Source organism: Rhinopithecus roxellana, chromosome 6 (genome assembly GCF_007565055.1).
Source record: "Rhinopithecus roxellana isolate Shanxi Qingling chromosome 6, ASM756505v1, whole genome shotgun sequence".
NCBI classification, from domain to species: domain Eukaryota; kingdom Metazoa; phylum Chordata; class Mammalia; order Primates; family Cercopithecidae; genus Rhinopithecus; species Rhinopithecus roxellana.
Window position 1 is genome coordinate 116,200,106 of NC_044554.1, and position 23,307 is coordinate 116,223,412.

The window sequence follows — 23,307 nt, forward strand, 5'->3', positions numbered from 1 at the left end:
AAAATACAAAAAACTAGCTGGGTGAGGTGGCGGGCGCCTGTAGTCCCAGCTACTCGGGAAGCTGAGGCAGGAGAATGGCGTGAACCCAGGAGGCGGAGCTTGCAGTGAGCCGAGATCGTGCCACTGTACTCCAGCCTGGGCGACAGAGCAAGACTCCGTCTCAAAAAAAAAAAAAAAAAAAAAAAGCTAATCTATATTCCCAATCAATGACAAATTTAAACAGTGAAGACTAATTGCTTTCAATTAAATATGCTCAACAATTAAAATACCATCAGTTAACTATTATATAAACCAAGGATTTATAATAGTAACTAATATTTATATGTTGCTTACATGGATTTACTACTCCTCAAAATAATTCTGAGGTATGACCAATTGTTATTCCCATTTTACAGATGATGAAACTGAGATGTAAGGAGGTTAAGAAACTTGCCCAAGTTCACACAGTTAGGAAGTGATGAAAATTCAGGATTCACATTGAGGTAATCTGTTTCTACCAGGCTGAGCAGTCCTTTCCTTCATTTCTTTGTGTGTATGGCATAGTGTGGGAGAGGAAAGAAGTGTCTCATCAGGCCATATCTGATAACAAGTTGATAATTTGCCTCAGCATTTCAGCCTCTACTCACCACAAGCCTTAGTTAACAGCTAGATATAGACTATGGAGATGCAGTTTATCAGCACTTTCCTTTGTGCAAACATTAGCTACTTTTGTGTGTGTGAGACAAAAACAACAGCTCTCTTCTGCTTCTCTCAATCCCAGCTAATTCTGATAAGGTCATGGAAGTGCAAAATGATGTCTTCTGGAACGTTCTGAAAGAGACCAAAATCTACCCACACAGCTTCATGAGGATCTGAAGCCCTGCAGTGTATAAATCTTTATCTTCCTCATGTTCATGTAATCGCCACTTGATATACAGTTGTCTATTGGGCAGACATTGTTAAAATTAAATAAATTCTTAAAATTAAAATTAAATTCCTATAAAGATCTTCTGGTGAACAATACACGCTAGAAAATACTAATGAAACACAAAGAAGAGGAATTATGCTTGTATGTGGTCAATGCTATTCCATTCCAGAAAGAATAATGTTGAAAGGGGGACTTCTAAATTTTTAGCATTTTACTATATAATAACACTTTAATTTTTAATATATTCAAATTTCTGGATTTAGTGTAGTTCACAATGAAATATATATATATAAGAAGATGTGTCTTTTAAATATTGCTATCCCTCTAGGAGAATCAGTAGGTAAAACTATTTCTGTAGTTTAAAAGTTCTGGCTAGGTTACAAAAACAGCAATTGTTAAACAACTCAACATTAAACATTAAATATTAAAGACTAAATGTAGCATTTAAAGCATTACATTTAATTGTGTCTGGCTTCATATAATTCAGTCTTTGGTTAATACAAAGTTAGTATATTAGAGTACAAAAATTAATGAAGTTTCATTTTGGAAATTAAACAGTGTGTGTTTCTAGACATAGAGAGATGCCTGGAATTTTACCTTTAGGATTTTATCTGTAGCTTGCAGCCTATTAAAGCTATTTCCACGTGCCTTTTTCTCTTTTGTGCCTACGTCATCGATTTAAGGTTCCTATTTATTTATTTAATTTTAAGAAGAAAGAAGAGGTTCTGTAGGAAACATTGACTGTATCTGACAACCATAGTAGGACTAGAGAAGGACTAATGAGGGGGGTGCTGGGGGTAGCTTTAAGAAGGCGAGGTGGTAGCACAAAAGGATAAGAAGATAATTCAGCAGTCCCCTATAATCTTATTCCACCCAAGAAATTTGGGAGAATACGAAAAAGCAGCAGCCCAGCATTCCTGGATGGGCGTGGCTTCTCTCTAGGGGCTGTCCAATCGAATTCCTTCAGAGGAAGAAGATTGATAAGGGTTGCTAGGAAACAGGAGCATCTCCCTCCCGCCTGACCGAGAGATTGTTCTGCACAAACCCTCTCCAGGGGCTCTCAGTGGGTAGCTGAGTCGCGAGTAGGGCTGAGCTGCGCACCGACCTCCCTGGCTCTCACACACCCTCTCTGTTCCCGCTCTCCTAGTCCCCTCTGGCATGCGGTCAGCCCCCTGCCCAGGGACCACAGGAGAGTTCTTCTAAGGACTGACTGTTAGCCCCTGCTCACCTGAAAGCCAAGCGCTCTAGCAGAGCTTTAAAGTTGGAGCTGCCACCCTCCCTACCTCCCCATGCCCCTTCACCCCACTCGGAAATTCACCGACCTTTGCATGCACTGCCTAAGGATTTCAGAGTGAGGCAAAGCAGTCGGCAAAGCTACCCTGGCTTTTCATATAAAAATCCTCTCGTCTAGGTACCCTGGCTCACTGAAGACTCTGCAGATATACCCTTATAAAAGGAGGGTGGATGGGGGAGGGTGGATAGGGGAGAGTGGGGGAGGGGGTGAGGGAAAAGAAGAATGAGAGAGGGAGGAAAGAATGAAAAGGAGAGGATGCCAGGAGGTCCGTGCTTCTGCCGAGAGTCCCAAATAGATGAGACGGCTTCAGCCTGGTCAAGGTGAAGGAAAGTTGCTTCCGCGCCTAGGAAGTGGGTTTGCCTGATAAGAGAAGGAGGAGGGGACTCAGCTGGGAAGTGCTCCCCTCCCCTCCGCGGAAGACCACTGGGTCCCCCCTTTCCCCAACCTCCTCCGTCTCTTCTACTCCACCCCTCCGTTTTCCCACTCCCCACTGACTCGAATGCCTGGATGCTCTGCCACCGGGCAGTGGTCCAGCGTGCAGCCGGGAGGGGGCGGGGGCAGGGGGCACTGTGACAGGAAGCTGCGCGCACAAGTTGGCCATTTCGAGGGCAAAATAAGTTCTCCCTTGGAATTGGAAAGGACAAAGCCAGCAAGCTACCTCTTTTGTGTCGGATGAGGAGGACCAACCATGAGCCAGAGCCCGGGTGCAGGCTCACCGCCGCCGCTGCCACCACGGTCAGCTCCAGTTCCTGCCAGGAGTTGTCGGTGCGAGGTAAGGGGCCAGAGGAGAACGTGCCCCTCTGGAGGGCGCCCAGCCAGGGCGCGGACGCTCGGGTGCCGCGTGGGGCAGGCGCAGCCGGGAAAGTTGAGGCAGAGCATGGACCAGTCCCTACAGTCCTGCCTGGAGTGGGAAGGGTGTAGGGCAGAGGCGATGTGGGTGTGCATGAGTGAGAGTCTGTGTGTGTGCACCCACGTCTGTGTCTGGGAGGAGGGAGATTTCAGGGCATATATCTGTGGCCAGGGTGCGAGAGGCGAAGGGACGAACTAGCACTGGCAGACCCCCAGAGAGACCAGTCTCATCAGCTAACCACCTCCATCTCAGCTCTGGGCTCAGAATTTGTTTCTGTTTGGGGGCTCCCTAAAGCTTTGTGCACAGGAATCCGTGCGATGACTGGCTGACATACGGGCGGTTTCATGTGGGTGTGGATGTTGCCAGCAGAGGTGGGCAACGGTCAGCAGGACCTGGTCCATGCAGCCCGGATAAGCTCCGAAGCCGGAGGCTGCCAGAGGTTTGCCCTCCCGGGAGCATGGTTGGAAAGGAGCCTTAACTAGCTGCCCTTTGCTCCTTTTGACCTGAGTGAAAAATCGAAAAGCCAGGCAGGGAGCATATCTTTTCATCAGTCCTGTTCCATTTTCTTATCTGACAGTGAGATAACTCAGGGCGGGAGATTTGCGATCCAAAAATAGACTAGGTGATATATCCAATAAGCTTGTTTCTTAAGGATTTCATTTAAATTTCTTTCTAGTTATTCCTTGGGTTATCAAAGGTGGACAATTCTCAAAGGTATAACACTTTCAGGTAAACATATTAAGGAAGCATTCTCCCACTTTAAGTATTTTAGATATTGTAAATTTTTAAAAACAAATAAAACTGTGCACCTCTAAAGACCTTTGGTTAAGGACTCAACTAATTTGCTTATAAAATATTTCAATTATTATCTGAATAGTAATAGATATGTTTTGGGTCTATATGTAGGTACATATTGGAATATTCAAAGTTGAAGTTAATGTGAGTTGAGGTAGGTGTGAGTTAAGTACCAACAATAGTTCCTTAGAGTTTCTTTCCTTGAATTTCTTAGAACTGTCCAGCAGAGCTACAGTATGTTTCTTTGTGGTGGGTGGAGGGGAGGTTGGGGGGTGGAGCCTGTTTTGGTTTATCTGATCACACATTTTAAGATTCTTCTCTGAATTCTAATTGTTTGCAGAAGTATATTCAATATAGGCATTACTAAAATAATCTACATTGCCACTATGCACTATGCACTATGGATAACAGTTCCTACCAAAGTTGCTTAGGACACTCTAATGAATAATTATGATTCTATATTCCTATGTACCTTGTTTCTAAAAACAGCCCAAGAGAATTTGAATATATTTGGAAGCTATTGTACACCAGAAATTATTGTAATATTTTTCCTTTCACAATGGGTAGATTTTAAATATAAAATCTTTTATATTTACAAAGATTTCTCACACCTGTAGACTTTAGCTGTCCATCCTACTGGGTTTTGATCACCCAGCAGTAGTACATAGATATTTTGAATAAACATGCCCAAAGGCTATCTTATGTTCAGAGTAACACAGGAGCTCAGGATGGAAAATGAGGAAAGGAAATCTTGAAACCTATACTTTAACAAATAAAACAATGAAATTCCAGAATATCTACCTTTATTAGATGAAAAAGAATATGGCAACAATACCTTTTAGCATTGAAACCCCACCTGCTCCTAGATATTATATATTTAGGTATAAAACTGTAGTTTTATGAGTTAGGCTCTTACCAATGAAATATGAAACCTAAATCATAGAAAATCATGCCAGTACAATGAATAGGCCACACTTTGGAGTTTGAAGGACACAGATACCTTTCTATTTATTTAAATTGAATGGTATTTTTCAAACTTCAGGAATATATGATCAGTAACAAAATGTGTGGAAAGCCACACAAACAAAAAATATTATAAATAACTAAAATATACTCTGTGACCCACTCATTTTTGTACAATGGACTTTTTAAAAAGTTGTGGTATACATGTGAAAAGGAGTATAAATCAGATGATATACCCCACAATTACACATATCAAAACGATGAGCTCATCTTGGATTTTATGTCACTGCAATTAAAATTGCTAAGTTGAATAAACGCAACTATAACATAAAATTAATTGATCTTTATGTTTAAGTTGAAATTAATATTTGTATTTAATAAAATAATGGGGATAATTGTCAAAAGGTCACTGCTTCACTTCTCTGTGACAGGTTGTTAGCTGGAATCACACAAGTGAAGATGGTCTTATTTTGAAAGACTCTCAGCAATAACATTTTTACAACTTCCCTGGGTACATTTTCCTCATTTTTATTTCATGTAAAACTATCTTTTTTTTTTTTTTTTCAAATAAAACCGTTGTCTTTCTTATCCATTCTTCTAATAGTGATCAGTCACAAAATGAAACATGATGTTTTTCCAGGATACTAGCTACCTCCTGCCAAAATGTAGCACATTAGCTTGGGGGTGAATTTTCCATTTGTTTTCTAGCACTAAACATCTCAATATTCCACTAAACAAAAGAAATGAAAATTAATACCTAATCACTATTGTAAAACAAGGAGGGCAGGATTCAGTTACGCACATTGGAATGTGGCCAAAGTTCCAGGGTGAGACTTGTTTTCTCCAGGAGTAATTCTCAGAAACAAGAAGTACGTGTTTACTCACAGTTGTCTCACTTTGCTATTTTAAACTGAGTTTATTGTGCATTCTCACATCTTTTGAGACGCCACTAAAGGGATCCAATACTGTATTAGATGTATTTGTTGAAATTGCTCCCGAGAAGGAGCATAAAATGATAGAAGATTATCTACCAAGTCTGAACACGTAAAATGAGTATCATCATAGTAATCACTGAGACGGCAAAAACGATTAGCTCATACCCCTCCTTCTACTTCTAATGTAGGCTTGGTCCCCATAGCCTACTCTATTTTGGAGTACTTCAGTCCAGTCTGACTTTAAATGGATCACGTAATGACTTATTCCAGAGTCTTTGAAAGACTATTTCACAGTCTAATGGTTCTCTCTATTAAGAACTTTGTTGTGATATTCAGCTTAATTTTCCCCTGATTCTATTTTATCTTGTTACTTGATTCCTATTATAAGCCTTCTGGACTAGTTCATCCTCTTGTCTGATTCAGATTCTTCCTCCGACATTTCTCTAAGACTTATAAAATACAAAACTTCACACAGTTACAGGAGAGAACACAAAGATGGCAATTCTATTTCCAGACATCTTTGCTAAATGTTTAAGACATTTTTTACACACTTACATATGTGTATAACTATGTTCCTAATAATTTACTAATGCAAGAGTTAAGAAATTACCTTCTCTGACATTAATGACCTATGTGAATATTAAGGTGATACCTTCTGAGTAATTTCTATGTGGATGCACAATATAAGACATTTCCATTGCAAATTTGTTTGCAACAGAACCCTGTCAACGCCCACACTACAAGGGAATTTTGTGACATGCTGGTCCGATGCGCCATTGAACCCCAGAAGCTATTGTCATGTAAATTCCACTATTGAAATGAAAGTGATTTCCATAATTAATAGAATGTGCTAGGAATGTAATAGTGTACATAGTTTAGATGTGTATGTTAACACAACATAGTAATTCTGTTAGAATTGGCAATAGCCCCTTTATACTGAAACAATCTGAAAAACCCAGTAGAATTAAGGCCAAATTATTCACCGTGCTGCATTATGAAAAGTAAGCTTACATCATGCATATATCAATGTGGAATGTATTTCGATATATATGGAGGTACCATATGTGAAGGTTACTTTAAAAATAGTAAAGCCTAAAAAAAAACATATAAAAAAACAGGTTTTCACTTTGTTCACTTAAAATCTTGTTCCAAGACATCCGTGTGTAGGCTTCTTTAAGATTCTTAAGCAAATATCTTGGTAGACTCACCATCCCACTCAATTGTTTCTCTAAGTTCCAGGCATTGAAATACAAGTTCTGCTAGACAGTAGAGGAGTAAATGATATAAATCAGGAAATAAGTTCCTAGGTTACACTTAGCAAGTCAAGAAAATATAAAACTAAGAGGGAGGTGAATCAGCATCTAAAAACACCATTTAGTGCTGTCTTACTTACTGCTTGTTGAGCTTTCAATGGTATATAGAAACACTCGTGTGGATTAGGTTAAAGAATCAATGAGGAGACAACTTTCTAAAACTTAATATATTTTTAAACAAATAAAATTAGACTGCATGAAATAAATAATTTTTAAACAAGTACTCTCCCTCCTGAGGTCCCAAAGTATTTTTATAGTGCTATTCATCACATAGTGGTGAGCAACCTCAAAATGATTTTCCTTAGAAACAAAAGGAAAATCAATTTTCTTGGTATAGAAAATGTAGGCCATTAATATACCTATAGCTTCTCTCTGGAACAGCAAGGCATCCAAAGAATCTGTGCCTACACAGAATAAATATTTCCTCATCAAATTGAGCAATCGTTTTATGGAACTGGAAATTGTACACTGTACTTTAAGGAGAGAAATAAACTTGGAAAACATTCTGATATAATCTACGTAGGCATAGATTAAGGCACCAGTTTGAAAATAAAGCTATATAGAGAGAAGGCACCTCCACAAAAAGCCCAAAGTAACTCTGATCTTTAATTCCTTATCAGATTTACTTCACTACTTCACTATCATTGACTGTACAACTACACACACACACACACACACACACACACACACACACACATTTTCGCAAATTCAGTTGAAAGGGTACAGGTATCTAAACAGATAAATAATTCAAAACCATGATGCTAGATACATAGTTTGAAAAAAAAACTTACAACTTATATATGCAGCATGGGAATATTCAAAGTATAAAATTTGAGAAGATTCCTCTAAGAAAGAATCTACCATCAGAAAGAAAAGGTAGCTAATAGGGAAACAATTAGTCAATAAATATTTATTAAGTACCTATTTTGACCAAAACAAAATATAGGACATGCAGTGGGAACACAAAAAAAAAGTTCACAAAGTTTCACAAATGTGTAAAGTTGAGAGTGCTGCAAAAATCAAACTTGAAATTTTTGAGGAAATATTACCAGAATTATCAACCAAATGAAACAGTCTGTTCCTTCATTTAACAGATGCATTCATATTTAGGATATTAAATGTATGTATATATTTTGATGCCTTGTGCAGACAGTGTTGTATGCTGTGAGGTGACAAAACTAATAATATATCAAAATAATAGATGATAATTATTAACCAACTACTCTGTGCTAAGAACTCTGCTATACAAGAACTCTGTGAAGTAGGTACTGGGATCCTTATTTTATACAGAAGAGGAGATGGAGGCCCAGCAAGATAAAGTAACTTGCCCAAGTTCAGGTAGTTAGCAAGTCTGTAACTGGAATTCAAAACTTACTTTCTTATTCTAAGACCTATTTTCTTTACTACCAATATTGCCTCACAATTTTATTTATTTTTATTTATTTATTTATTTTACCAGGCTTCATTGCATTTAACAAGTATTTTCTGAGCTCCAAGTAGAGGGACATGCTTTGGTAAGGAAGGCAAACAATAATCAATGAAAGGGAGTCTAGAATAGAATTCCCCAGGCTCGAGATCTTTCTCCACTCCAGACACTGTCCCTTCTGAGAGATAGAAACATGCAAATGGAAGAAATAAACTAAAACATTATTTATAATTGACTAGGACTAAGGACAAAATTTTAAAATAGAAAAGTTTATGAAGATTATAGATTAACAAGCTGAGAAATAAACACCAGGTCTGAAAATGTGAGGAAAATATATTTCTTGGAGTCTGATTTCAATGACCATTATCTTCCCAAATCTTAATACAGTGTCAAGAATATAGTCTCACAAAAAAGCCAGGATAGAGGTGAAAAGGATTTCAGCTGAGGCTAAAATGCTGCTGTTACTCTCCTCTTACAACCTACCTACTTCCCACCAGGAAAACAAGCTGTTAAAAAGGTTTCATAGTCTAGTAAAATTTTCAAATTTCTTTACCCTGCTGAAGTAGTAATGGTTCATCTTTATGTTAGGAAACTCTCAGCATTTTACACATTGGGACATTTATCTATAATATATACTACAGCATGAAACTGGAAGGAATCAGGGATTATGAATTTTAAACACACGAAGAATAGGAGATGCAAAGTGACCTGCTGGAGATTCCAAAGACTCAGTTTGTAGTGCTGCTCCAGGAAAACCCACATCTCATTATTCTCTGACCTCAGTGCCTTCCCACAGACAGGAAACCTGCTGTCTTAATTGCATGAACTTACACTTCTTTTCACACAACCAAAGGGCTGAAACAAGTCTTTCCTTGAGGGTCTTTCTCTGATTTGTGATATGTGCTAGAGTAATTAATGGACATAAAAAAGGAACAGATATCACAGATCTGCCCCTCCATCTGGTGGAGCCTGTTTCTTTTGATTGTTAATACATAGCAGATAGATTATTAGTAATATTTGCTTAACAGTTTCAATGAACCATGTGTTGTGAATACAACATAATGGAAGCTGCTTTTACAAAATATGTCAGAATACATGCCAATCTGAGAGATGGCACTACAAGGTCAAAAACGGTTGGAATTTATATCTGCCTCAAGGAGAAAATGATACTAGAGAATATAATTAACTTTCATGTTTTGGAACATCTTGTTTTTCCTGAAAAAGCAGACCCTCTACATGCTGATGCATTAATCCCAGTGATTTCTGTGGAATCCACATCTATGGACTGCTAACCAGTCCATACTATGTTGGTCATTAGGACACTGGTAGCCAGACCGTACCTAACTTCAAAATTGATTAGTAGGCAAGACATGAACTTAGATATCTAACAAATCTCTTCCATAGATTTTGTTCAAGACCTCCCCTTGGAAAAAATGTTTTGAGGAATGCCAAAAGTCCCACTTCCCCCAACCCCCAAAATATATTTTTCACTACCTTTCTTTGTTCATAAAATATTCCAAATTTTAAACTGAAGTATTTCATCCAAGAAGTACTAAAGAATATATATTTCTAGAACCACATAGCGTACTAACCCTCCAACACATTCTGAATTTATAGGCTCATTTTTCAGAAAAGATAACTTTACCAGTTTGGTAGGGAGTAGGCAAAATGAACCATTAATTTATTGAACTTTTACCTACTTCATGACTTTGTCGAAGACAAGCCCTTCCTTGGCTATGATTTCCTAAACACTCATAATGCAGTAATTTGAAAGGAAACAAGCCTTCTCTGTAGTCGTTGAACAAATGAAGCCCTGCTAGGAAAAAGATTGAAGTATTAGAGTGCTCATCCTCTCTTTTTTTTTTTCTTCAAAGGTCCTAAATTTGTGTTTGTTGCTATGTGATATAACAAGACAGGAAGGAGGCTGATAATTTGTTTTTTGGGTTTGTTGTTGTTGTTGTTGTTCTTTTTTTGAGATGGAGTCTAGCTCTGTTGCCCAGGCTGGAGTGCAGTGCCACAATCTCAGCTCACTGCAACCTCCGCCTCCCGGATTCAAGCGATTTTCCTGCCTCAGCCTCCCAAGTAGCTGGGATTACAGGCACCTGCCACCATGCTCAGCTAATTTTTATATTTTTAGCAGAGACGGGGTTTCACCACGTTGGCCAGGCTAGTCTCGAACTCCTGACCTCATGATCCTCCCGCCTCAGCCTGGAAAAATGCTGGGATTACAAGTGTGAACCATGGCGCCTGGCCATAAGCTGATAGTTTTAGGTCTGCTTCTTATATGGAAAAGGCTGGAATACTTGAAGTACGAAAGGGTAAGAAAATTGAAGAATAAAGAATAGTTAACCTCTCCCTTTCCTTTACACTCTCTCATGTATTGAACAACAACAACAAAAATCATCTACTTACCTCTGCTGTAAATAGTGTGTGAAATTATTGCCCAAAGAGCCTGCTTAGAATCACTTTGAAGTTTACTTAAAATGAAAAATGTTGGGACACATGCATCCCAGGCTAATTGAAACAAATACCATATAGATTGAAGTTTTGGAATCGGCATACTAAATAAACTTCTGATTATTCTTGGTATTTGAGAAACATTGTTGTCTTAGTCTGCTCAGACTGCTATAATGAAATACCATAGACTGGGTAGCTTAAACAACAAACATTCATTTTTCACAGTTGCGGATGTTGTGAAGTCCATGATTAAGATGCCAGCAGATTCAGTTCCTGGTGCAAGTCCTCTTCCCAGGCCTCTTTTTGCTCTGTGCTCCCACAGCTGGGAGGAAGACAAGATGCTCTGGGCTCTCCTCCTCCTCTTAGAAATACATGAATTCCATTATGAGGCCCAAACTCTGATGGCCTTTTGTAAGCCTGATCATCTCCCAAAGGTCCTGTTAGTAATTACAATCACATTGGGAGCTAGGACTTCAGCACATGAATTTAGGAGCAACACAAATATTCAGTCCATGACCATTACGTATAGAATGATGGTCATACACAGAATATCCAGTGAATTTCTTTTACCAAATTACTCTCCACAGCAAGTTCATTCTAATTGGATTAACCAGTTGTATAAAGTAAATTCTACAAGCCTGAGTACTAATTAAGCTCAACTAATAAGGCACAGTTTAAGTTGTATGAATAGATTTTCTAGAAATCTCATATTATCTTTGTTGTAAAGGAAGTTTTTCTCTGTTACCTATAGTAAGTTCCCATAAGATATGCAAACACATATAATAATACACATCTTTTGGATATTCTTATTAGGAAACCTGATTTTTAATATTTAATCCTGTATTTTATCATTATATTAATATCAATATATTAGTAAGAAGTTACTGGTGTTTGAAGAAGTTACTGATATTAGAAAATCTTCTCATTTTAAATCTTTTATCCTGTATTTTATCATTATATTAATATATTAGAAAGGTAAGTTACTAGTGTTTGAAGAATATCAAATGAAAAGATTTCTTAGAAATTCTCCTCGATTTGGATAACTGCACTCTTAAAATTCAAATTGTCTTTATAGCTATGCCCTTATGAGCTAGGAGATGTGGGAACACTTCTGTCACAACTCTCCCCACTGCCCTCTAGATCTGCAGCGTGGGGGCAGGGGAAGGACCTCATTTGGCAACTTACACATTCTTCACTCAGCGTCCACTTCGTTCAAGTGAATGGTTGCTTAGCTAAAGCTGGCAATCCTCACAAAAACTGCCAAAGATAGTTTCCTAAGCAGTGTTCAGAGCCACACGGGAAAAAATGCCGAAGAGGAAGTGAGGGACTGGCAGCAGGGAGGGGGAGGCTCAGCCTGGGCCACCAGCTTTACCTCCCAGGAGTTCTTTGCTCCCTCTTTGCCTTCACGGGAATGCCACACTTAGTAGCTGACTTCATGAAGAGAAAAGCAATAAAAAACAGAGCACACCCCACTCTCCCAAACATTTTAATGGTTTGAATTTTTTAAGACTCAGGCATCTCAGAGATGAAACTCTTAAACTGTCAAAAGTTACACCGTGTATCAGCAGTGCCTGGCTTTCTTGACCACTCTGATGGTTACGGTACTTCTACCTGAAGATGTCACTTCTACTGGACTGTCCCACTCACACAGCAGTCTCTACATATCCAAAGCCAAAAGCCCACTCCCTCCCTCAACCAGCATCTTCCTTATTTTCTGATTCTAAGAGAAACGTGATTATTTCTCCATAAAATCATTCAAAATTGTGGAACTGCCCATGACGTTTTTCTTCTGTTTAGTCCTCTGTTGATTCCTTCTTAAGTAATATGGCAACTTCTTTTCTCTCCTACCACTGCCAAAATCTTAGCCCAGGTTATTATCACTGTCCTCTCAATCTTTAACTGTTTATCTCCTTCATTCTCTCTCTCCTTATACAATTATTTATTCATCAGAAATTTAATGAGTGCCTACTGTGTGTTCAGTCACTGTTCTAGAGATATTATAGCATGAACAACAATAATGTAGAAAATGTTTTTATATTCAGCTTACATTAAATAGATAATAAACGAGAACAAATAGGGTGTGAAGAAAATAGAATGAGGGATATACAAAAGTGAGAGAAGCTGGAAAAGTAAGTATTGCTACCAGGTTAAACTTGATGAATAACTGATATTTCCAGTCCATTCCCAGGTGTTAAAAGCATTAAATATAAATATCACTTAAATGTAACTTCCCAGCTTGGCCATTAAGGCCTTTTACAACCAGGTCATCCTCAACATGAACATCTAGTCTACCCAGACCTTTCTATTTGCACCAAATATACACCTAAGTATCTTTGTAGTCATGATTTCATTTAGAATGTGTTTTCTTCCTCCTTTCTACAAACCTATATTTAAGTCCAGCTTCAAAGTCCTGCTTAATCTAAGTTCATACTAATGATTTTTTATCTGTTCTACCAAAGAAATTTTTATTCAAAACATCCATGTGGTCCTTACTGTATGTAGGCCTGATTAGTAAAATATCGCTTTGGCGTAAGTAACAGGTAGGTAGAACAGTAACTTGTGGAATCAAATAAAAAAGCAAATTTATTTTTATTTCTCATAGCCCCTTTAAAAGGTATTCAGTAAAATATATTACATTTGCATAATAAAACAATAAACCTTAGCTTGCCAACAGTCTCAATTCAAAAATGAGTGTGCCTAGACCAATATAATAATTGAAACTTTGAACACTAAAGTTGAATCTTTTCTCTATCCCCAGCAGGAGCCCCTTTCAGGTAAGAAGTTGAAAAAGAAAGCTTAAATGTCTTATGGGTTTCATCCACCCTTCTTTGTCACTCTTACTAACTCAAGTTCTGAATCCTCCAAAGTTACGGGTGGAAGGTAGGTGAAAACAGGATGGTTATAGGAAAAAGTTCCTACCTGACAAACTTCACACTAGACTTCAAGATTTTTAAGGCTGTGTGTGTGTGTTTACTTCTCTCACTATTGCTGAGGGTCTGTCACCTCGGTTTCCTTGACACAAATTTTCTTTCACCTGACCATTTCTTTCACCTAACCATTTCTTTTTCCTGTTCTTTCAGCAGCTCACTGCAACAGACTCTTACTTTTAGGGTCCCATTTCCCTTCCAGGCCTTTCAATTAGTTTGATTCCCTTCAGTAATGACTGACCTTCAGTCCACAGGAAACAGTGACATAATATTTCAGGAAAAAAATTCTAAGCATGTGGGCCAGTCCAATGCAGCAATCTCTCATCTTCACTGCTCCCTGCCAAAGCATCAAAGCAGTTAGCTGGTCCTTCTCTCATCCTTTATTATTTCCTAGCCTGGAGTAAGGCCCAACCCATTTTGTGATGCTATATTTTTTTGTTTTGTTTTGTTTTGTTTTTTGAGACAGAGTCTTGCTGTGTTGCCCAGGCTGGAGTGCAGTGGCACAATCTCAGCTCACTGCTGCAACCTCTGCCTCCCAGGTTCAAGCAATTCTCATGCCTCAGCTTCCTGAGTAATTCGAATTACAGGCATGCACCACCACGGCTGGCTAGTTTTTGTATTTTTAGTAGAGATAGGGTTTCACCATGTTGGCCAGGCTGGTCTTGAACTCCTGGTTTCAGGTGATCCACCTGCCTTGGCCTCCCAAAGTGCTGGGATAGCAGCCACCTTAACTGGGCTTTGTGATGCTATATGCTTTGGTACACATAATTATTTCCAATTTTTGTGAACATATTTGGACTACAGGACATATGAAATGTAATACACTCACTTGCTTAGATACCTGTTGTTTTCTACTTGACTAACACCAGGATTTAGCAAAGTACCTAGTTTCTAATATATTGATATTACACTCATATATTCAATGAGTAACTAATACAACTTAAGTTTAAAAAATTACTTTTTATAACCAAGAAAAATGTTTCTACAGGAGGCTACCTGTTATAAAGACTTATAGGAATCAATGTCTACAAAATAATGTAAGATGTGGCTAAAACATTTACTGGTTTCTCTGACTAGAATTAGCTCCCAGTGAATAAAGATCTTGTCTGTCATTTTTAGCAGAGTCTACAATAGTGCATATAGCATAATATTTAACACATATTTAATGAGAAAACATAAATTATGTTAATATCTTCCATTAATATGTTGCACAATTAATAAAAATTGTGATGATCTTAATTTTAATCCATAAATGGTACTATTTTTCTGAAGACATTTTTGATCTTAAATAGAATAACTTTATATAAAAATTTAAAAATTTATCTTTAAAAAGTGACATCAACTTAATGACATAAGTCCTTAATGAGCATCTGCTACTTTCAAGGCACTGGGCAAGGTACTGAGGAGAACAAAGAAAAGAATAAGACACTGTGTCTGCCCTTAGAATGTAAAATCTTATAGGAGAGATGAGATAGTGCATGTGTACCTACAGTAACAAGAAAATTCAGGAGCTTGGCTGTGAGACCCCTGAGTGGATAATAATACTTCTGTTTGACATAACTGTAGAAGATATCATGAAAAATTTACTTCTGTCCTGGGCTCTAAAAATTTAAGATTTCAGGAAGTGGAGGATTTCATTCTAGACCTATGCAAAAGCAGAGAGCTAGAATGTGGGATTTAATTGAGGAGGATCATGTAACCTAGCTTAGTTTAAGGTTAGAGTGCATGGGGGTCAGGGCAGAAGATAAAGCTGTCAGAGCAGATACAATCATGGCTAACATTTCTCCTGTAGGCAGAGGAAAATCTCTGAAGGCATTTGAGCAGAGGAATCTGAAAGCACAATGTGAAGATAAATAGGAGGAAATAAAGGTTTGGGAGGCAGAGAGATGAGTTGGCAGGTTATGGCAACAGTCCAGGTGAGAGGTAATGATGGCCTAAACTAGGGCAGTGGCAATGGGAATAAGAAACATGGAATGAGTCTAACAGACATAAAGATGAATAGTGCCTGGTAGGTAGGAATTAGCTTCTGGGCAAAAAAATACCAGCCAAAACAATTAAGCTAATCACTTTCCTTCTTCTACAATAGAAAAGGACATGCTGCATAAAATCCTTAGTTTAATAATGGAAAATGTGGGAGCTGTCTTTCTTTTAAGCAATTTTTCATGAATTTGGATCACAGGAAAATGTAACAATCAAAATTCTAACTCTTTGAAAATAGGACTTAGAAATCAAATCAATATTTTCTATGTGGCTATGATTTGATTGCATTTATCTGTAGACGGGAGGTTAAGCCAACGTAGTCTCTCTCCAGGGCTCTGCAAGAGCCACCTACTGGCTTCCTTGACCCTCGTCTTTTTTTTTTTTTTTTTTTTTTTTGAGACGGAGTCTTGCTCTGCCACCCAGGCTGGAGTGCAGTGGCCAGATCTCAGCTCACTGCAAGCTCCGCCTCCCGGGTTTAAGCCATTCTCCTGCCTCATCCTCCCGAGTAGCTGGGACTACAGGCGCCCGCCTCGTCGCCCGGCTAGTTTTTTGTATTTTTAAGTAGAGACAGGGTTTCACCGTATTAGCCAGGATGGTCTCGATCTCCTGACCTCGTGATCCGCCCGTCTCGGCCTCCCAAAGTGCTGGGATTACAGGCTTGAGCCACCGCGCCCGGCCATCATCTTACACCACCTGAAAGTTCATCCACTTGGCTACAGTCAAAATTATCTTTAAGAAATATAAATCTAAGCATGTCATCCTTGCTTAAAACTCTCCAAAGATTTTTTCATTGCTCTTGCTATAATGGAAACATGGTTTACCTGGCCCACAGTGATCTGCATATGTGTGGAGATTCATGTCTCATCCCTTTTCCCTTATACTTCTTGTTCCATCTTTCCCTGTCACTCCTCAGGCCTTCCCATAGACTGTGAAACTTCCCAGTGCACTGGTCCACTCCAAACCCTTCAGGGCTCAGTTTAAATTCTATACTACTTCTGATCTTCTATAGTAGGTTAGTTCTTCTTGCTATGTACTCCCCTATTTTCCTTCATCAGACTTTATTGTAATTGTCTGTCTCCCCACTACAGTCTATAAGGGCTAAAAAGACAGAAGTCATGCCTGCTCACTTACAGTTGTATATTACCCAGCAGAGTAAGTACCACATACAGAAAATCAATAGCTATTTATGGGGTAAATTGAACAGGGGTTAATTAACTCACTCTGGAACAAATTTTCCTCATATTTAAAACTAGAGTATTGTTTTTTATATTCCTTTTAGCCATATATTTTTATAAGTAAACTTAAAGATAAAATTCAGCATCCCAAGTCAGAATCAGTACCCTGTTATACCAAAAAAAAAAAAAAAGTAATTAGGTCTTATTTATAAATTTAAATTTCTGTTTAATAGCAAGGTTATTAATAATAATGCTAGAAATGTGTTTTGTTATTCCTCAACCTGTCCTCATTTTGAAAATATTTTATCTGTTCACCTTAAGTCATGTGGTATGAGTAAAAGGATATAAACATAACCATAAAAACAGAGTTGAGTAAATGCCCCAAGAAAGTCAACTTTAAGACAGATTTTGTCCTTTCTGAATTCTAGTAAAAGAACATTTCAGCCACTTTCATAGAAGAGGATTCTTGAATACCATTTGTTAATACTAATTCCTACTAGTGCCAGTAAATAACATCCCAAGGTATTCCATTAAATGCAGTTTGTGGCAATATTTCTCAAAATGAATGTGCTTAACACATATGCTCTATACCCTTTTTAGAATGAGAAGATGTTGTGAATAACAATTTTTATTGAAATGTTTACGTATGCCAGGCACCGTTCCATTTGCTTTATCTATGTCAACTCATTTAATCTTCATGGTAGCCCTATGAGGATGATGCTATTATGATCCCTATTCTATGGAAGAGGAAAGTGTGGTACTAACACAAGGTAACACAGTAAGAGGACAGCCAGGATTTAGATCTGGCATTTGGCTCCAGAGCTCAAGAATTTGACCAGTTGACTATATTTGCTTCTCTCAGGAAAGCATCCTAAAACGAAAATGTAAACTATGCAAAAAACAGTTGGAATAACCATCCTATATTCCTTGATTTGAAAATGAGAAACGGGTTAATGAAGTGACATTGAGCTCTTTTTTAGAAATAGAAGTTAGTAGTATAGTTAAATATTGTATAGGTTGTTGATCAGAGTGTATCTAATTACTTACGCTTCTTATTTTAACATAAAATCATCTCATTTCAATGGCTGGAAAGTCAGCTGTCATGATAATAATTACATTTTAAGGCTTTATTTCTTTACAAACTATTTGTTCTTTTGATCTCCAGAATTTGTCCACTGCTTGAAGATAATATTTTAATCTCCACATTAAAAGAGAATGGGGGTCTGAATTTGAAGCAAAAAACAACAAAAAATCACTTTTCCCAGAAACAAAGTCTCAGATTCCTTTGTGTAAAAAAAAATAATTGACACATTGCTGAAAATCATTGGTCAGGAAGGAAAACTGTCCTACTTTATTCCTTTACCTGTCCATCCAGCTATCAGAATAGTATATTTGCATGTAGCTAATCCTCAAATTGATTAAGCTATGTTTACAAGTCAAAAAGAAAGAGGTCCTGAGGAGATAATTACAGGAATACAAATCAGGAGAGACAACTTTGAAAGAATAGTAATTTTGCTTCTTGAAACTGACCTTAAATCCCTAGGAGGAGAACAGAACAGCTTAAAGCAACCTTTTCTCTCTATTCAGAAATGATTGCGAATTAATTGTACAGTTTAGCTGAACTTTGCCTTTCCTTGTATCCTAGGAGAAGATCTCTAATAGACTGGGAATTTTTGCTTGTTTGTAATGTAAACTCAATATCTAGAGATGGTTCTTAATACCACATGGGCTCATTGGAAACCCTAATTCCCAAAACAAAGAGGAAAAGGTGAGCAAAATAATCCACCAGCAAAAGGAAAACAAAAAACAGAATGCTTGATAATCTTTATTTTGATAATTTGGTTTTAAATAATCCAAAAGAAAGATCCTTGGTGACATCAGAAGTCTGACTGCAATATCCAAACTTGCTCATCCATGAAGATGTATAAGGCTTGTGGGTTACAAGGATTCATTAGTTGCTTTAATGATAAAAAGCACTTAGTAAAAATTATTTCTATTTTGAATATCACCTAGGCTATGCAGTTCTAGCAAAGAGGCGGTTTGAGAATTTGCAGATTAATCATGATGCTAAGTATTGATTTTGATAGTAAAAATTAAAGCATACTCAAATTGGATATCCCCATGCACATATAAACTACTTCAGTTAGCTAGTTAATGTTGACCTAATGATCTTAATTCCAATAGCTTCCTTTATTTAGCCATGCCATTTCTGATTCATTCATCCAACAGGTGTTAATTGAGCATATTAAATTTGGTATTATGCTAGACACTAAGTATAGAATGGCAAGCAGAAAACCAACAACAAATGAAAAATAATTCCTGTCCTCAAAGATCTTTCTTTACAGTTTTAAAACTCTACATTTGAAGATTAGAAAATGGAGTATAAACAGCATCATGGTCTCTTATCTAATATTTCAGGTAGAAATTAGTCAATAAAGTCTACAGGAGAATGGACTTCTTGGCTTCCCCGAGACCATGGACAGAGGCCTAAGAATCACCCCAAACGAAGTACTTTTTCTATTCTCTTAGTAATTAGATTTGCTTAATGCTTTTTGAAAAAAAAAAAAAAATGATGCAATGTATGACACAATCATGATTATTTAGGGAATGCACTGGGAGTAGGGTACTTAATATCTTCATACATGTAAAAATGTCTTCATTTAATTTAACTTAGTATACTTTGGTACACCCATTGATTCTTCCCAGAAACTTTTACTAACCACTTTTTGTTTTGTTGGGCCATGTGGTAGGTGCTGAGGATCTGTCAATCTGTAGCTAATAGTTCTGTTGTCCAGAACTTACAGAAAATAAGCTAGGAATAGTGTTTAACTTATTAATGATCCTGTGCTTCAGATTTTAAAAAATTCACAAAGTACTCAATGGAATGTAGACTTAGAGAACCACATCTTCAATGTTCTTTTCCTAAGGTTAGAAAAATATATAATTATAGAAGCAAAACATTCTTGGATAATTTTTAGAATAAAAAAGTACTCTGAATCAAATGGCACTGGAAAATGTAGATGGGACCAATTCAATTTTAACAGAATAAAAAACATTTTTCCTGCCAATGTTGTTCTGAAATTAATTGCAAGATGTGTTTTTTAAATGACTTATCAAAAAACATGAAACCAATCAATAAGTCAAACAAGGCTAGAAACCACCATTAGCTAGTAAATTGATTTACTATCTATTATAATTCTTCCATAAAGCATAATAGGCACTTTACTTTCACAGTTTAATGCTTCTGTAATTGAGACATAATTCAATTTATTTGCACATCTTATATAATAATATTTTTTCCCAAAAAGCTACTCATATTTATGGTGAATCTTAAAATGAATGGTATCAGGGTTAAAAAACAAACCTTATTAGTTGCAAGCACACAAACTGCCTATCTTATAAACTAAGTATTCCAAAAATAATTGCAAATGTCTTAACCAAATTTACTGTTAAATGCTTTTTATTTTGCTACAAATGGATAGACAAACTCTCCTATTTCCTGTATTTTTTTAAGTTCAAAATCACATGCTTTGAAAACACCACATTACCAGAATCACAAATTATCTTTCAATATTTTCATTATCCCTGCTTGAAAATAAGAAAGATATCTTATTAACCTCTGTACATTTACTGCAAGAATAGCCAAGTCCTGGTCATTTATTTATCACTGGAATATATAATGGTGCCTTAAAAATAATGACTGTTGAATGAATAAGTAAAATAATAGAAGAAAGAATGAAGGAATAAAGACCTTGGATACAATGAACCCTCAATAAATATTTATTAGATTATAATGAGCAGAGCATATTGCCATAGTTCAGTGATAAAATTTTAATATACTTCTATAGTGTTTGCCTTTCTATCACCAAGAGGAAATTAATAAATTTCAGAGATAATAAATTATTTTAATATTTGGTTTTATGTATATCTAAGGTCTGCATATTTATAAGAGTCTTGTAATGTCAGTCATTGGCTCAAACATTTTTCTCATGTAACCAAATATTTTCGTGATATTGCCTGTAATACATCTCCTTAATACTTAACTTTTAGAGATCAATTTCTGAAGCTATGAATTTCATATGAAACACAACCTTCTTTAGTAATTTTTCCAAACACGTTCAAACTTTTGTGTATCCATGCCTTTATTCTTTAGCATCAGCATACCTAATCCCAAATACTGATGAGAGCCACCAAATGTAGCATGAGTTTTTAAAGTGAACTTCTCCATTTAGATTTTTTTTTGCTATAGCTTATTTCTCTTGTAGTCTTTTCTCTGATGAGTTAAAGCAGCACATTAAATTTTTTAAAAACTGCCCCAAATTTGAGGCCAGTATAAAGAAATATATCTTAATACAATTAATGAATATGAAACTTTTTTGCAAATCCTGAATGAACTTTTACTAGAAATTCAAAATTACTTATAAACTATTATCTAGTAGCAGAGACCATTTTACTAGATCTCTCAGGGTATACATGAGAATAGAGAATCTCAAGCTGAGCGCCAGGGTACTTCTACTTATAGTTATGCCTAGAAGTTACAATCCAAAGAAACAGTAGTGGCCAATGAGGTAAAAGGCAGGCCAAGAGAAAGTGGCATCATGCAAATAAAGAGAAGAAAGTTTTCCCAGAACAAGGCAGTGGTGAACTCTACTGATGCTGCGGAGGGCAAGTTAGATGAGAAAATTGATGATATCAGGCATTTAGAATCTTGATTCCAAAAACTGAGGTGATCAATGTCTTTAACATCTTGTAAGCCATTGGAAGTTGCTATGTAGTAAGGAGGCAAATTTTTTGGAGGTAACTGAGAAAACTGGATTCTAAGTAGAAATAGTGACTACTAATTTGTGTAGTTTTGCACTAATTGTGGCAAACCAATGGATTCTGCAGGAAAACTTGGGTCAAAAGAGAATCTATATTATTTATTAAATTCAACTGAATTATGTCTTGCTTTTTTTTTTTTTTTTTTTTTTTTTTGGAGATGAGACTGAAGAAGTAGTCTTGCGGGCAGATCAGAAGACTTTAGATACATCAAGAAGTTTGTAAGATTTTAGGCTCAGAGCAATGGTAAACCACTTAAGTACCTGCCCAAACTCATCATCTTGTGAGGGAGACAGAATAATCATATGGCTCAAAGAAATATTAAATTAAACTTACGATACATGCTAAAATTAAGAGATAATGTTGTGGGAACATAAAATAAGGAGTTTGATACCAGAGACATCAGGTTTTCATGGGAAAAATGACAACTAGAGGATGAGCAAACTAAGTGAAGAGAAAGAAATCAAGCTGTATTCAGTGAAATGAGCACAGATACTGTGAAAGAAGAGATAATGGCACGTATGAGCAACTGAAAGTTCAATGTGGCTTGGAACCTTGAGAACAGTGAGCAGCACTATATTATGTCAGGGGTTGTTCTTATCCAAGAACAAGAGAAAATCATTTTGGTACTTAAAGTAGAAATAAGAGCATCCATATTTTTTTTAATAAAAAAAGACCCTCACTGGAATATGGAGAATGATGGAGAATGATGGGGGTTGAAGGTTCAGAATGGACCAGGTAGGCCAGTTATGGGAATTTTTTGTATTGTCTACAAAAGATGGTAGCTTAGACAAAGATGGCAGACATTGAAATAACAGGTGAATAAAGAAAAATTTTAGTAGTTAAAAATTTCAAGGACTTGGTATATGGGTTAGGAATATTATATACCATCTTGATGTGTTTACAGTTGCTCAGGACATATATAATAAATCAATTGAGGACTCAATAATAAGGATTTATTTTGAGTGTCTACTATTATGTCAATATATCCTTCCTTTTAGGGAAAGCTCAAAATTATTTATGTGTCAGAAGTAAAGATCAGATTCTAGACATTGTTTATCTCAATTGTTTTTAACACACTAAGAAAAACAAGCCAAGTGTTGATGAATTTCTATTGTATCCTAGGGATTTTGTAACAAAGAATCCATTCAGAAGCTACACTAGTCTCATCCAAAAGAGATGACAGAATTTTCTCTACCCAGTACAGCTTGCACAACGCTGGTGCAAGCAGATGATGGTTATGCTTGGCTGAGAAGCCCATAGAGGGTGATTCACCAACACAACTGCAAGATTGAACTACATACCCGCCTCCTCTTGACACGTGTGCTAGTAAATCCAAAGTCAAACATATCATTAATTTCACTCTTAATTAAACCTCCTAGGCCTAAAGGGTAGTGACAAACTTAAACTTGAGAAGTTCTGGCCAGCATTATTCAAACACCAGTGAGGAGATTGCTTTTAAGATAT

General features: G+C 36.9%; 1 protein-coding gene across 3 annotated transcripts in view; it reads left to right on the forward strand.

Annotated features, from left to right (window-relative positions):
- Window positions 1-2,490: 2,490 nt before the first annotated feature.
- GRM3 (glutamate metabotropic receptor 3) overlaps window positions 2,491-23,307 on the forward strand; it is a 223,224-nt gene continuing 202,407 nt past the window's right edge. Inside the window, exon 1 of one of the 3 annotated variants that reach the window (XM_010370630.1) lies at window positions 2,491-2,973. In XM_010370630.1, the coding sequence (XP_010368932.1) occupies window positions 2,874-2,973 (100 nt within the window). In that variant the 5' untranslated portion in view covers window positions 2,491-2,873. The remainder of the gene's footprint in view (window positions 2,974-23,307) is intronic. The other 2 variants (XM_010370628.1, XM_010370629.1) reach the window with 2 other exon arrangements.